Source organism: Seriola dumerili, unplaced genomic scaffold (genome assembly GCF_002260705.1).
Source record: "Seriola dumerili isolate Sdu_G_001 unplaced genomic scaffold, Sdu_1.0 BDQW01000025.1, whole genome shotgun sequence".
NCBI lineage: Eukaryota > Metazoa > Chordata > Actinopteri > Carangiformes > Carangidae > Seriola > Seriola dumerili.
The window spans coordinates 4381298-4396641 of NW_019174280.1; the positions used below are offsets into that span (position 1 = coordinate 4381298).

At 40.1% G+C, this 15344-nt stretch overlaps 2 protein-coding genes across 2 annotated transcripts; one reads left to right on the forward strand and one right to left on the reverse strand.

Moving 5' to 3' along the window:
- Positions 1-440: 440 nt before the first annotated feature.
- On the reverse strand, positions 441-5030 carry sprtn (SprT-like N-terminal domain). Its single transcript, XM_022770361.1, has 5 exons — positions 4543-5030; positions 4264-4363; positions 3627-3755; positions 3230-3518; positions 441-2553 (listed from the first exon to the last, which is right to left on the reverse strand). The coding sequence occupies exons 1-5, from the start codon at positions 4875-4877 to the stop codon at positions 1532-1534; spliced, it is 1875 nt and encodes a 624-aa protein (XP_022626082.1). The 5' UTR covers positions 4878-5030; the 3' UTR covers positions 441-1531.
- Positions 5031-5719: 689 nt separating this feature from the next.
- On the forward strand, positions 5720-10240 carry exoc8 (exocyst complex component 8). Its single transcript, XM_022738037.1, has 4 exons — positions 5720-7024; positions 8216-8469; positions 8608-8856; positions 9169-10240. The coding sequence occupies exons 1-4, from the start codon at positions 5875-5877 to the stop codon at positions 9574-9576; spliced, it is 2061 nt and encodes a 686-aa protein (XP_022593758.1). The 5' UTR covers positions 5720-5874; the 3' UTR covers positions 9577-10240.
- Positions 10241-15344: the final 5104 nt, after the last annotated feature.

Genomic DNA, 15344 nt, shown 5'->3' on the forward strand with positions numbered 1-15344 from the left:
TTATGGCTGTTCAACTGAAATATAGTGCTAAAAATGACCACTACCACTTCATTGTTTGCATTCTAAATCACTTAAGGTTATGTAATGTAATTAAGAAAGTTTTGCTTTGCCTAAAGCCGAGATTACCAACCTTTTTGACCGACAAAACAAATCAGTGTCTACTTGCAACATGAGCTGTGACAAGTTCAATCAAACAGATTGTCTCTTTCGAAGGACTTTAAGGTTAAGATTTACAGGCCTGAAGAGGTGAAAGAATCCAACGTTTCACAAGAAAACAAAGCAAAAACTAATGCTGTGAATATTTGATCATGCATGTGTGCATTAGGTGTTGTGTTCATTTATTATTACACTTAACACTTTTTAGCATCAGGAGCGATGATTATTTGTTAGGTCCTGGCATAATTTCAACTCCACACAAAACATTCAGGTAAATGGAACAGTAAAAATGTTTTTATTTGGCAACAAAACTTCTTAGCAATTTCCTTTAAAACAAACAACAACAACAACACATAAAACAACACACATAGAAAATCCTAATGTTTTCGCAGTTAAAATCTGCATTTTGTAATTTAAACATTTCCCTAAAAATAATAAGTGAGCAAAAACATTTTAAGCCGTCCTCAAATTTTCCACTGTCGACCTGACTGATGAAGTACAAGATGGGTGCGGTGTTGAAATAAATAGCTAGCGAGTGTGAAATCTGATTCCCGCACATCAGCAGAGGTCAGTCGGCGTCTCGTGCTGAACTGAGGTGGAGAACACTTCAGACTACAGGAACCAGTCCACAAGCATCCACCCGCAGAGGAGGCAAAAATAACCTCTCTCTACACACACACACACACACACACACACACACACACACACACACACACACACACACACACACACACACACACACACACACACACACACACACACACACACGACACTGCAGCTTGTGAATTTATACCCTAACTGGTATCATCATACTGATCAATCTCATCAATTGCTTCACTGCATTACAAATGTCATGGCTTTCTAATGTATTCCAGCCCAATGTAGGAAGCTCTGCAGTGAAATAATTCATAAGATTTACACAGAACTGATCAGTGTGATAAAAAAATAACATGAGAATGCTATTCATGAATTATTCTAAAGTTAAAACAACAGTGTTAAGGATTCGGGTGAAAGTTTTACCAGAATTTACTTGTGTTTTCTTCGTTTTGTTTTACCTGATGTGAATAAAAACTAATTTAACGTACATTATCTGTTAAACCCTCCTGTTCTCTTGGTCTCCTAAGGCACGAGCTGTCAGACAGGCACTCGTGATGGAAGGATTATCATTAATATTGACAACCACAAAGAAAAACAATCCAATCTCGTAGTAAAACCATCCAACCAACGCTTTAAAATCAAAAGTGTAATTGTAATAACACTGAATATCCAATATCAAAACAGCAAAATCCCTGAAACTTCTATTGACTTTCCTGAAGTTGGTTTTATAGCAACATCTCTTCTGCATTGTCCTCCTTAGCAATCTGCTCCTCCCTGTTCACGAGAGGCAGGAATCAAGATGCTCGTTGATCTTTGACTCCTGCACCTTTGCTTGGCACACAGGACAGCTGACCAATAGCGCGGAGGAGGAGGAGGAGGAGGAGGAGGAGGTGGAGGTAACGCTGTGCAATGCTGCAGAGGAAGGAAGAGAAGATGTAGTGGAGGATGAGGAGGAGGAGGTGGTGGTGGCAGTTCTTTGCTGCATTGCAGGTGTTTTTGTCTTTGTTGACTCCCTCGACGCTGCTGCTGAATCGCTGCCTAACGTTTTCTGGAAGAAGTCAAAGATGCTGGCTGAGCTGTTGCGGTCGTCCCACGGCCTCTTCCTTGATGTCTGACCCCCACCGGCAGCTCCTAGTGTACTGTCACTGTTGGAATGATTGAAATATTTTGACTGTAGTGGTTTAGCAGGGCTGCCTTGACTAGATTTGCTTGGACTAGGTTTAGATGTGCTGGCAGAGGAAGAACTTTGTTGTTTAGGAAAGGAGGAAGAGGCAGAGGTAGCACTCATGGTACTCTTTGGTGATGTCCGTGAATCTCTTTTAGTTTCTGTATTTGAGGGGGACGGCCCAACTGATTTCCTGACACCTATGCTGTTGAAAAGGTCTTCAATGGACCTTTGCTTTATTTTCTCTGCTCCCAGGCTACTGCTGCCGCTGTGGGGTTTAGGGATTCTGACTGGTGAGCCACCGATGTTGACAAAAACCCTCGTATTACTGACAGACCTCTTTACAGGTGGCTTCTGCCCCGTGGAGGCTGCTGGCCTGATGGAGGGAAAGGCAGCGGAGATCCCTGTTTTATCAGGGCCGGAGCGAACAGGAGATGTGAGAGTTTTAGCTGGGGATGAAGGGGTGGGGAGTTTCTTGGGAGGGGAGACGGGGCTGGATGTAGGGGATTTCACAGCAGGCATCGGTGGTGGTTTGTGAGAAGGGGAGGAAGACGTAGAGGACTGTGACTTCACTCCGAGTACGAAGCCTTTGCCACTAAATGGGATAATATTCCTTATGTCCTGTGATCCAGAACCTGACGGAAGAAAGGAAGCAAATTATGAGTCAAGCAACAAATTTTTCTTTGAGACGTCTGTGCAGATGAATCATTCTAATACGCTGAAATAGAATTGAAATAGAAAGTCACAGTCCTTACAATTTCACATTAAATCAGACTTCATTTTTGATAGTACTTATGATCAGCACTTCTTCAATATCCACTCAGTGTATTTACATTCAGTAATTTAGATCAGATCAAAAAAAAATGACCTTTGTAGCAAGGCTGACAATATACATACAATAAAGAATACAATGCTACAATTACTTTACTATATAGTTTTTAATGTTAGTTGTGGCGTCCACCATTCCACCTGAATACACGAGCGGCTCAGAGGAAGTGATGCACGTATGTAATCCAGCATTACAGCGAGGGATTTTGTCTCACTGATAACAGCGCCGCTCGTTACTGTTCACTCTTCTGCAGCAGTATCAGAGCTGTAATAAGTTGCTGCTAATGCAGACTCAATATTTTCCTATGGCTGCTGCTTCATATGAAAAGTAGTTCACTGGTGCAAAACTGAGTGGCTTTTATTGTGAGATCGTTCATCAGAAGTGGCAACCAACTTGTTCTGTCTTCAGTACACAGTTGACATCATTTGGAAAATACATAATCTCTTTCAGCTGAATACATAGAGGAGGTCGGTGCATGTCACCTGTAGCTGTAGTTGTACTTGAAGCCTTGCCATTTCCTGAGGCCTTCTTATCTGAGGTCTTCCCGTCCTTCTTGCCTTTTTTGCCATATCCTTCAGGCTCCTTGATCTTGGTGTACGCCCCGCCACACGTCCTCCGGTGGTCCTCCCACCAAGGGTCCAAAGAAGACGGAGCCCGGTTCATGGCCCTCTTCACGTAGCCAAAGTAGGGCTTGCGGTTTTGACAGGGCCCATTGCATCGCCACCAGTGCTGCCGGTACACATCAACCTCATCATGGAAGCTATGGTAGATCTGATGAGACGACAGAGAGAAATTTCAGGTGGTTATTTTATTGTTTAACGTATAATAACGTAAAATATTGGCTAACTGCTTAAAATGAGTAAAATAAAATATACCTACAGTAATATTTGTTCCACTGGCCTTGTTGATTCGGTTCATATGTTTGCAGAACTCGGGTCCGTGACCATCTCTGTCTCTGTTGTTCTGGGTCACAAACAGGAGGGCGTGAATCATTTCATGGAGGAGCGTCTGGGGAAACAAAAAAAAAAATACATCTGTAAATATCTGTCTGAGCACATGGGATGTTTGAGCACACACAAACATCCCAGATACAATCACATATACTAACACACAGTTGGAATTTGGAATCTGAAGGAAAATATGTCCTGACTTTCAGAGAAAGAGTTTCTCTTGTGTGTTAAAATAATTTTGGATGTATTTTATAGTATGTAACCAACAATGTTTCTTTAGCTGTTCATGTATTATGGCTGTTATGTTATTTAACCTCTGATTCCAGTATTAGTAAACTAATTATATACATTTCAATCTTCAAAATAAACTGTTTTACTTTTGTAAAGATACAGCCTTGTGTGTATGTTTTCATTGTTGTGTTGTTGTGGTCATTTTTCCCCCTTAATTAACGTTTTGGCACAAATTATTATCTGCAAATTGAAATATTTCAACAGAAATTGTTAGAAAGGAATTAGAGAAGATTAGATTTGATAAAATACTAGATCAATGTAACTATCCACCTCACCTGAACCAGGTCTTTTCTAGGTCTCAGCTTCAGCAGAGGCTCACTGAGTCTGATCGAACACAATCCACCTCGGCCCTCGTAAGAACACACGCCAGCACACCTAAGATAAAATGAAAGAGACATTAAATACAACACACACAGGCCTTTCATAAAGCCCAGTGGGGAAAAAAACATCCCGCACTCTTACTCCCACACCACTTTACCGCATTTAGATATCAGGGTGATCTTAGCCTTACGGCAATATCAACACAAGAAGCTATACCATAACAAGTGACTTACAGTGTCATTCTGGGACTCCACTTAACCTCCACACCGCTGAGTTTCCCCCAGAAGAACATGTCATTGAACTCCAGAAACATGGCTCTGACATCGGGGCTGGGGTCCAGTATCTCCCAGGACTCGTCCACGATGGACAGCGGCCTCTCAGGCTGGGCAGCGGGCTTAAAGTAGGGGACAACATCACTGCCACCTCCAGGGGCTACATCCACTTTTCGTTTCTTACTGCTTTGTCCGAAGCCGTTATCCTCAAAACAGTCTGATGGAAATAATGACGTCTCATATTCACTGTCAAACTGCTCCTGTAGCTGAATAGCGAGCAGAAAATCCTCATCCATTATGACGGAAAGAAAGGAAAATGGCGATGGAAGTAACCAAAGTTAGCTACCCCGAGTCACCCTCTGTTAAAAATATATTCTCTGTTAAAATATTTTGCCTTTAGTCATGATTTCACCGTAAAATGCATCATATCTTCTTGACGACCGAAGATGTTTGCTAACAGTCACCAATAGTTCTTTTTCTTCTTCTGGTTGTAGTGGCCGTTGGCAAACATTTTCCGGGTGCATTAGCGCCACCCACTGATCTGGAGTGTGAACTAATATTATATTATATTTAAGTTAAAACTATTTAACCATGATACAATTAATAAAAGTTGAACCAAATACAAATAAAAAAATATATTTAATATTCATTAATCTTTTGAGAACTCTTCTGTTTAGTTAATCATAACACAACCAATTTCCGCTAAGGATTTAAAGGAAAAGACTGTGCAGTGGTGGAACATAACTGAGTACATTAACTCAAGTACTGTACTTCAGTATAGTTCTGAGGTACTGGTATTTACTACTTACTACTTGAATATTTACACTTTATACCACTGCAGAGTTTCCGCTCTAGGTTTTTCTCACGAACCTGACGAATTCGAAGGAGTGCATGCTGGGATGCGTAGTCTTCTTCAATTTCAAGTCGTTGGCCAATATAAAATCCAACCGTGGTTTTTATTGTTGTCGTTTAGTGGTTAAATTCATGAAAATTAGTAACAAGTCCGACATATATAGTTTATAATTTAAGTGCTGTGATCAATAACGATATTAGCTTGTAAGAACCAGTACGAACGAAAACGTATCATTTAAAAATTCTTGTTTTGATGAAATTTGTTGACCATCTTTTTTTCCTGAATCACGTGACGTTTGGGTGTAAACCAATTTACAGCTTCCTGTTTGGGTTGCAAAGCGGATATGAACCGAGGAGCCTCTGTAAACTCTTCTCTTGACTAAATTTATCCCCATTTTGTCAGCATTTTGTTTTAGTAAGCGAACACCCGCGCGACGGAAGATGTCGGAAACGGGAAACCGACTACGGAAACTGCTCGAATCACCTAATTTCGACCCGCAAAATTACGTGAAGCAGCTGTCACAGCAGTCCGATGGCGACAGAGATTTGCAGGAGCACCGTCAAAAAATCCAAAACTTGGCCGACGAAACGGCTCAAAACCTAAAGAAAAATGTCTACAAGAACTATAGACAGTTTATCGAGACGGCCAAAGAGATTTCCTATCTGGAGAGTGAAATGTACCAGCTGAGCCACATCCTGACAGAGCAGAAGAGCATCATGGAGAGCATCACTCAGGCCTTGTTGTCCACTGACAAGGATGAGACGTCGAAAGAGATGCAGGCTGCTTTCCCCAAAGAAACAGAGGAGCTGAAGCAGAGGACGCTCACCTCACTGCTGGAGAAAGTGGAAGGGGGTAAAAACATCATGGACACCCCAGGGAGGCACCTTGTCTACAATGGTGACCTTGTTGAGTTTGATGTAGACAACATGTCCCCCATTCAGAAGGTGCACGCTTTCCTCATGAATGACTGCCTGTTAATCGCCACCTGGCTGCCAAACCGTAGAGGCACTGTGAAGTATAAATACAACGCCTTGTACGACTTGGAGAGCTTCGCTGTGGTCAACGTAAAAGACAATCCTCCCATGAAGGACATGTTCAAGATCCTCATGTTCCCAGACAGCCGCATCTTCCAGGCAGAAAACAGCAAAATCAAGAAGGAGTGGCTGGAGATCCTGGACGAGACCAAGAAGAACAAAGTCACCAAGGACAAGCACAAGAAAGAGGAGGAGGTCCCTACTTCTCCTGTAAGACCTGAGGTGTCCACCAATCCTTTCGATGAGGAAGATGACCAGCCGCCTGATGCTGAAGAAAATGTGGACCTAAGCCTTGAGTGGATCCAGGAGCTGCCAGAGGATCTGGACGTCTGCATCGCCCAGAGAGACTTTGAGGGCGCTGTGGACCTGCTGGACAAGCTCAACGAGTATCTCAAAGACCAGCCGGTCACCCAGAAGGTCAAAGAGCTCAGGTCCAAGGTGGATGAGCGTGTGCGGCAGCTGACTGAAGTCCTGGTTTTCGAGTTGTCCCCAGATCGGTCCCTTCGTGGGGGACCCAAAGCCACCCGGCGGGCTGTTTCCCAGCTGATCAGATTAGGTCCTTCTTTTTTTTTTTTTCATCAGTAACACCACACATCAACAAAAAGTCAGCTGAATACACTCACATTTGTTTCACATTTGCACAGTTTTTGGTTGAAAAATGACTTAACAGTCAGTTATCAAACTAGTTTTTGGTTTATTTTGTGTCGATACACTAACTGATTAATCAACTAATCATTTTAACTTGAGTAAAGAGTATCTCTCCTTAGATCTTTTTCTGTCACTCAGGGTTTAAACGTCTCAGTTGCAGGATAATTGCATATTAAGATTCTTGTTTGTGGAGCATTGACAACACAAACTTTCTTTTATAAACTTTTTTATACTGTCAGAATAGTTTCTCAAGTATCTATCGTAGTTATCTAATCGTGTTTTTTAATGGCAAATGTAATGAATATGATATTTGACATTAGGATTTAGTGCAGAATATATAGCAGACAAGACATCTTAGATTGGATCATTTTTGTACAGTGTCTCCACAGAAGTGTGGGACATTCATTAGATTATTTGGACCGAACTCAACACACAGTTTTAGTGTTAGAACATACAAGTAGAGTGTATATCCAGGATGATCAAAATCACAGCTTGGGAACATACTGACGGAGGAAGGAAGGAGGGAAGGAAGAGGATGTAAAATACAAATGATATCAATACAAATGATAAGAGATACACAAGAGATGGATTTTAGAAATACTGAAGTTGTGAGTCCAGATTGCCCCAGAAAGTAATTAGTTTTTGTTTTACCACCAACCAAACTCTGCAACATTTCCTGACTATTAAAAAGGGCAAATTGTTTGTTATGTTCTAATATCTTCTCAAAACCTTCCTCACACTGCCATGTTCGTTGTATGATGGTAGAGAATATTCAATTCCATTCAGGTTTTTTTTTTTTTTTTTTTTTTAAATAGTCAAATATGAAGATCCTTCGCCAAAAACATTAGAATCAGCCTCTTGTAAAAACATGTTGCAGTCTGTATGTAATTATAGACTGTAAACACCTCTTCACGTCATGAAGCTGCCAGAAATATTTCCCAGGACATGAATTTTGTATCATCAATCATATCTATAACCTTGACGACAGATTAAAATGTCAAAATCTAGAATTATATAAAAAATCTGGACTACATCACTATATAAAGTCATACATTTGCACTCAATTTAAATAGTTTTCTACTTTTCTCCTGCGTTGCAGGCCAGTCCACGAAGGCCTGTGAGCTGTTTCTGAAAAACCGTGCTGCTGCAGTCCAGACGGCCATACGGCAGCTTCGCATCGAGGGAGCCACGCTGCTCTACATCCACAAACTCTGCAACATCTTCTTCACCAGCTTGCTGGAGACGGCCAAGGAGTTTGAGATGGATTTCGCAGGAAACACGGGCTGCTACTCTGCCTTCGTGGTCTGGTCCAAATCAGCCATGAGGATGTTTGTGGACGCCTTCAGCAAACAGGTAGGACGAGGAGAAGATCAAGTCGGAGGCTCTTGAAGGCCAGAAAAGATGATTTATTGTTGCATATGGCAAACAGGGACTGCAATATGTCTTTTGAATATGCAAAAAAAAAAATGTCCCTTTTCTTTTCTGAACCAGGTGTTTGACAGTAAGGAGAGCCTGTCGACAGCAGCAGAGTGTGTTAAAGTGGCTAAAGAGCATTGTCAACAGCTGACAGAGATTGGGCTGGACCTGACCTTCACCCTGCAGTCTCTGCTGGTCAAAGACATCAAGGCGGCCCTGCAGAGCTACAAGGACATCATCATCGAAGCCACCAAGCACCGAAACTCTGAGGAGATGTGGAGGAGGATGAACCTCATGACCCCTGAGGCGCTGGCTAAACTCAAGGTGCGTGGTGGTGGTGGAGGACATTTGAAGAAGTAATGTTAGACAGAAAGTGTTGATGGGCATTTTTCACAGTTGTTTCTCATTTTTATAAATTAAACACTAACTGATTGATTGAAAAAAAAAAATCTACTTGAAGTCTTCTTTTCATTTCTGTAGGTGGTGATTTCAACCTGTGTGCAGAGGATTTTTAGCTGGGAACACATAGATACTGAGTTTTATTAACAACAAATGCTGTCGTGTATTGCTGTTATGAATCACCGTTTTTGGTTTATGGTGTTTTAACCTCACCGAATGTGCGTTTTTTCTCTGCAGGACGAGATGCGCAGCTGTGGCATGGGCAGCTTCGAGCAGTACACCGGCGATGACTGCTGGGTGAACCTGAGCTACACCATCGTGGCCTTCACAAAGCAAATGATGAGCTTCCTGGAGGAAGGCCTGAAACTCTATTTCCCCGAGCTGCACATGGTGCTGCTGGAGAGCCTGAGGGAGATCATCCTGGTGGCCGTGCAGCACGTGGACTACAGCCTCCGGTGCGAGCAGGATCCTGAGAAGAAGGCCTTCATCATGCAGAACGCCTCCTTCCTCCACGACACCGTGCTGCCCGTGGTGGAGCGCAGGTTCGAGGAGGGCGTGGGCAAGCCGGCAAAACAGCTGCAGGACCTGAGGAAGAGCACGAGGCCGGTTCGAATCAACCCGGAGAGCACCACATCTGTGGTCTGAGACTGATATGAACTTCTTTAGGTCATTTGAAAACAGATGTCAATCTGCAATGTCCTGGCAATTTCAACTCCCATTTTAGAAATAACTGCTAGATCTTGTTTGTTTTGAGACTGCAGGACAGGAAATGACAGATACATCACGGATAAAGTTGCATTAACAACAGAAAAAAGATACCTCAAGATAGGTATGTGAAGAAAGCTACTTTGCACCTGAATTTGTAGTGTGTCTCATAAAAATACCCATTTTGATTTTGGCTAATACAGATGAAAAATTATCTGTATGCTAATATTCTGATTAGACCCGTAATGTTATGTGCAGTTTTGGGCTCATGTGTGTTTTCTCTTGATAACACAGTTGATTACAGAAATTGGCAAAAAATCCTTATGGCATATCTGTGTACTCACTGAGAAAAGCCAATGTTTATGTTGTTTCAAAGTTTGGAAGTAATCTATTGATGTTTGATCCAAAGTCACTTATCATTGATTTTTCTGCTGGACTGTTATTAAACACTAAATAGTGTGCTAGCATACTAGTACTGGATAAAAGGGATGACTGAGAAGAAGATGCACTTGTAAATGTTCATTGTTATAATAGTCAAAATGTATAAGTTTGTGTTTGACAGCAACACATGAAATTGAATAAAGACCACCTTGCACAAATACAATCTTTGTTTCTTTATATAAACAACACACTGCCCTGCTATACAGACTATTTTTTTCACAGCAGACATTTTGCTTTGTTAAAGCACAGAAAGCACAGGTGTAATTCATTACATTAACAACGGCTCAGCTCCCAGTGAGTCAGCGTGCACGATAACAAGAGCCTGGAGCTGACAGCCTCTGTTACTGTCTGTAACTGCACCTTTGTTTTCCCTTTATCAGAAAAATCTGCAGTGAAAAAAGCCTATTGACACTGAAGTCAAGACAAAGACATAATTTACATATTTTGTATTGTAATTACATGTTTGAATGATGAGCATCACTTTTTTTTCCCGTGCATTGAAGCATTAATTATTCTTAAATCATTACCAGATGATTCAGATTATAGACTTTTTTTCACAGCAGCTATTTGACTTGTCATAGCAGGAAATCACAGGTGGAACTAATGAAATTAACGACGGCGCCCCTCCCTGCAATTACTGTTATTAATTACACCTGTGTGACATGCCTGTTTCAGCCTTAGTTTTTTTTGGGGGGGGGGCTTTACTTTCAACCTAGTACGCATTGTAATAGAAAAAGCCTGGGTAAAACAAATCATCCGAACAAAATTACAGTTTTAACAGGCGTTTGTTGTGACTAATAAACTCAAGCTTGCAGATGATTTGATAAATCTAATCCTCTGTCTGGTATTTGGCAGAACAATCATCATTTTTTCTGGATAAACTCAAACTCACATGCTTATTTGATGCAGTTAATGGAGGTCAAAACTGATAAATGATATAGAATTATTACATATATTATTATATAGAATTATATTCTTTTGATTGTCTTGAACTAAAATCATCTACAGTACATATGTTAGTATAGAGAGGAGGACTGAAGCACTGCCTGTACTTCCACCGTACGGCACGCAGCAAAAAAGCATGTCTGTACAAAACAAAAGCTCTATAATTAATTTATGTACTGATAATTCTTACAATATGACATCAAATAAAACCAAAATACTTCCTGATCCTTGTTTCAAGGCTGTACTGCCCTCTTGTGGCAGCTCAGAATCAGAGAATATTAAATATGATGATTGATTTAGATTCTGCAGATGTTAAGGAAACCTTCATAATCTTTATTTATATGAAAAGTAAGTAATAATAATATTAGCAGAGGCTGAGTTTTACATTAATTGTGGTGGTCACTGAATTCATAAATACCTTTCATCAGGTCTAGTGTTAAAGTGTATTTCCTGGTTATATTTATTTCCCCTTAATGAACTGTATTAGGAAAAATCTATGGACTCAACAGCCTGCTTTACTAGAAAATGGCAAGATCTAATCCTGACTTCAGTCATGTGACCCAGCATGCCTCGCAGTTGTTCCTGTGGTAAAAATCAGTTGGATTGTGTCGTAGAAACACGGAAACAACTGCTCCTCTCCTCTCTTTGTGTAAAACATTGCCCAGCAGTGACAGGCCTGAAGATGCAGATATTTTTAGACCCCGTTCATGATTCAACACATGACTGTTCTCTCTGCTTCACGGCTCATCTCATTATAATCTCTGATGTGATCGAGGGCTCGAGGGAAGCCTTGGGCGAAGTTATCAGCTTTATCCTCAGAGAAGGAGCATCAGGCTGGGGGGGATTATTCGAGAGGAATTCACTCACTCAACACTCTGCAGGAACATACAGTAAATACAGTATTTCACGCCATGAATAGACGGCAGTTTTGGTTCTCAGTCACCAAAGATTATGGCTCAGCATCTTCATCTAAGGGCAGACTGAGACAGAGCCTGTTTAACCACAGAAAAAAAACATGATACATGTTTAGATAGTTGTTACCAACCTCATCTTAGTTCACATCAGTACAGTTCCACAGTTGGGAGGAGGCTGATATCAGCTGTTAGAGGTAAATTCTCCTCACCACATGAAGTGATACATGTCGTTTTTGCACTCTGGTGAAATAAAAGCTTAAATGAATTCATCACACAGCAAAGCAACTAAGCACATTTCCATTTTCTGCTACTTTATACTTCATTTCTACTTTTCAGATGTAAATATTTTACCTTTATTCCACCTCATTTATTTCATATTAAGTAAGTGAGTTTGCAGATTCATATTAATCATACAAAATATAAGCAACAAATAAATGATCATGTATTATTTTTGGTTAGGATAAGATATAATAATACTTTACTCAGCAGTATATATAACAATTAAAACTTACCTCCACCTTCACCAGCTGCAACATTAAAGTGATGCACTCATTAATGCATCAATAATTATAATCCAGTAAAGCAAGATTCAGGAAAACGGACCGTTCTGCATATTTTACCATTGGTACTTTAAATATTGATGGTAATCTTGATGTTAATACTTTTGTACCTTAAGTAAAAATATAAATGTAGGTTATAGCATTAAGTAAAAGATCTGTGTATGTCTTCCACCTCCTGTTTTTCCACTCATTAACTCTATGTGTGGTATTTGAGAATTATTCATCTATATGATCATAAATGACTTTTTTTTTCTAACAACAAAAACTAACTAACTTTAAAGCTGCACTAATAAATATCTTTTAACAATGGGTCAAATAAATACATGTAATGTGAAATGGATCACTGATCGTGATGAACCTATAGAGAATTATTCCTTGACCCTGCAGCTCCCCTTAACTCTATACAACTAGTGCTTTACTGTCACCGCCCCTCTGTGACTGCTAGATGTCCCCAGTGTTTCCTGTGTTTGTTTTCCCTGTCTGTCTTTCCCTGTGTCTCCTCCTCCTTGTGTGAGTGTATGTGTGTGTTTCTCAACATGGGCATGGCGCAGCGCTGACTACCTGGCACACCTGTGACTCATCACTTGTCAAGCCCTGTATAAGAACCCCCGGCTCTTCACTCACTCGTCGCCAGATTGTTCTGCTCTCAATGTGGTAACCGCCCAGGCCACCTTCTACTCTAGGGAAAGAAACCTTAATGGGTCACTTGTTGTTTTTTGGGAAAATGCTCCTGCTGACGATCCATGCACTGGCTTTCCACCCCCCGGACACCACCAGTCTCCACCTGGATCCCTTTCCTTCCTGTACTCTCCACTAAAATTGTCCCATTGCATTTTCTGACTTTGGATTACGCCAGTAAAGAACTTTTATTGCATCCATCCTGTCATGTCTGTGTCTGAATCTGCCCTGGGGTCCAAACAGAATTTAATACCAAATCGTAACACTTTAGTGTCTTTGAGCTCACTGTTTTGGCTTCAAGGTGCTAACGTGAATGAATGCTAATCTTGCTCTGGTCACTGCAATAATTTTTTTAAGGTGATAATGTGTAAATACTTTGTTTACAGCTTTTCCTGCTGAACTTAAGTGACCAAAAGAAAAAATTTCTTAAAGTGGTGCCATCTGATGGCAGTATCAATAATGCCATTTTCCAGTGGGACTGTCTCTTTTTTTTTTATTTTTTATTTTTTATTTTTTTTACAAAACTCAACAGCTAGTGCTGGAATTTGAAAAGCATCATAATCATAGTAAATTCTACCTGTGATAACTTCAGCAATTTACAGATGAATTTTTTATACATTGAAATCTATGTGTCCAGCAACTTTTACCCACTGCTGATAATGTTGATCCTGCTGTGTACTTGCTCTCTCCTTTGGATGGCTTACTACACTCCTGACATGAACATGAAAGAAAGAACAGAAAATGTGGACTGATTTTCAGCATAATGTACATAAAAAAAACCCCAAAATAACTCTGATTTTAAAAGGTTTTTATTTCAGAAGCATCACTTTCAAAAACCATTTAGGCTTCTGTATCACTGTCAAAGTGACAATTTAACTTCAGCTTCCATCTCTGCCTATCATACTGTGCTGTCTTACAGTGATTTCCAGTCGTTACTAAATGTTTTATAAGTACATGTCCTCACATGTCCTCAGTTCTCACTTAAACTGCTTAGATTACAGTTAAAGGTTAAGTTAGGCAATGAATGTAATTGGAAGAGGAAACAACTGTACATTTTTCCTGTGTTTGTGTAAAGCGAGATTGTGTAGTTACTTGTGTTGAAGTGGGTGTGCAGATAATCACTGTCATTTCACCACAGAGCTAAATTCCAGGTAATGGGATGCTAACAGGGCTAATAAATGGAGAGCTGTCCCAGTGGGTGGCATTAATGCTACACCCTGAGGGGCTTCAGTCATGGCCGCCGTCTGGTCAATTAAATGTTTAGCTAACACAGAGGGCTAATGTCAAACATCTCAAAGGTTACTGGATCGAAACTGACTTCAGAGGGTCTCTCATATGTTTTATGCATATCTGCTGCGATCCCTGTAATCTGAAACATGTTTTCAGTCTCACATAGTTTCATGTTTTAACTTTATTTATTCCTTCTTTGGTATGTTACCACGGTGATTGTGTCTCAAACTGACAGGCAGAACAAATACAGATTATCAGGTTGTCAGATAAATGATCATCATGATCATTGTCATGATGATCACCATTACTGTTGATGTGTTGACAATCACCTTTCTGATTCCTTGACCAACATAAGAGGGATATGGCTTGGGCTAGGGCTAACGTTTATGATGGAAAAGTACATTTAAAGTACTTTAGCTAAGTACCTACACCTAGATTTCAGTTACTTTAAGTTTCTGCATGCTACATTTAAGAGGTAAATATTGCACTTTTTACTCCACTACATTTACCTGACAGCTAGATTTTTTCTTAAAGTGAAAAAAATGATAATTTTACAGATTAAATCACCCAATCATAAATAATTAGCTTCTTCTCAACATTAAATATTCATTACATGTTAAAAAATGATAAGCTAATTATATAAAAATATGTTCTGAATTCTGTATAATGAGTAATTTACTCATTACATTACTTTCGGTACAGTAAGTAATACAGTAATACAGTAAGTAGCCTTTATATATATTTAATTGAGCTTTACACACTGAGTAATAAGGTACGTTTTACTGAATACTGACAGTTTACATGGAAACATGGGAAAGGACCTGAGTATTCTTCTCATCACTGAACGCTTTTTGTGTCACTTTGATGTGATTGATAGCCTTTATGAAGTAAAGGAAATTTAAATTTATTCTTGATTTTTTCCGAAAAAAAAAGAATCAAT

Bases quoted from the DNA above. Each gene is read 5' to 3' on its own strand.
- sprtn (XM_022770361.1), bottom strand. From the start codon at position 4,877: ATGGATGAGGATTTTCTGCTCGCTATTCAGCTACAGGAGCAGTTTGAC. The intron at 3,756-4,263 runs GTGAGGTGGATA...TTGTTTCCCCAG, and splicing joins CTAGAAAAGACCTGGTTCAG to ACGCTCCTCCATGAAATGAT. The intron at 3,519-3,626 runs GTAGGTATATTT...TCGTCTCATCAG, and splicing joins CCAGTGGAACAAATATTACT to ATCTACCATAGCTTCCATGA.
- exoc8 (XM_022738037.1), top strand. From the start codon at position 5,875: ATGTCGGAAACGGGAAACCGACTACGGAAACTGCTCGAATCACCTAAT. The intron at 7,025-8,215 runs GTCCTTCTTTTT...CCTGCGTTGCAG, and splicing joins TTCCCAGCTGATCAGATTAG to GCCAGTCCACGAAGGCCTGT. The intron at 8,470-8,607 runs GTAGGACGAGGA...TTTCTGAACCAG, and splicing joins TGGACGCCTTCAGCAAACAG to GTGTTTGACAGTAAGGAGAG.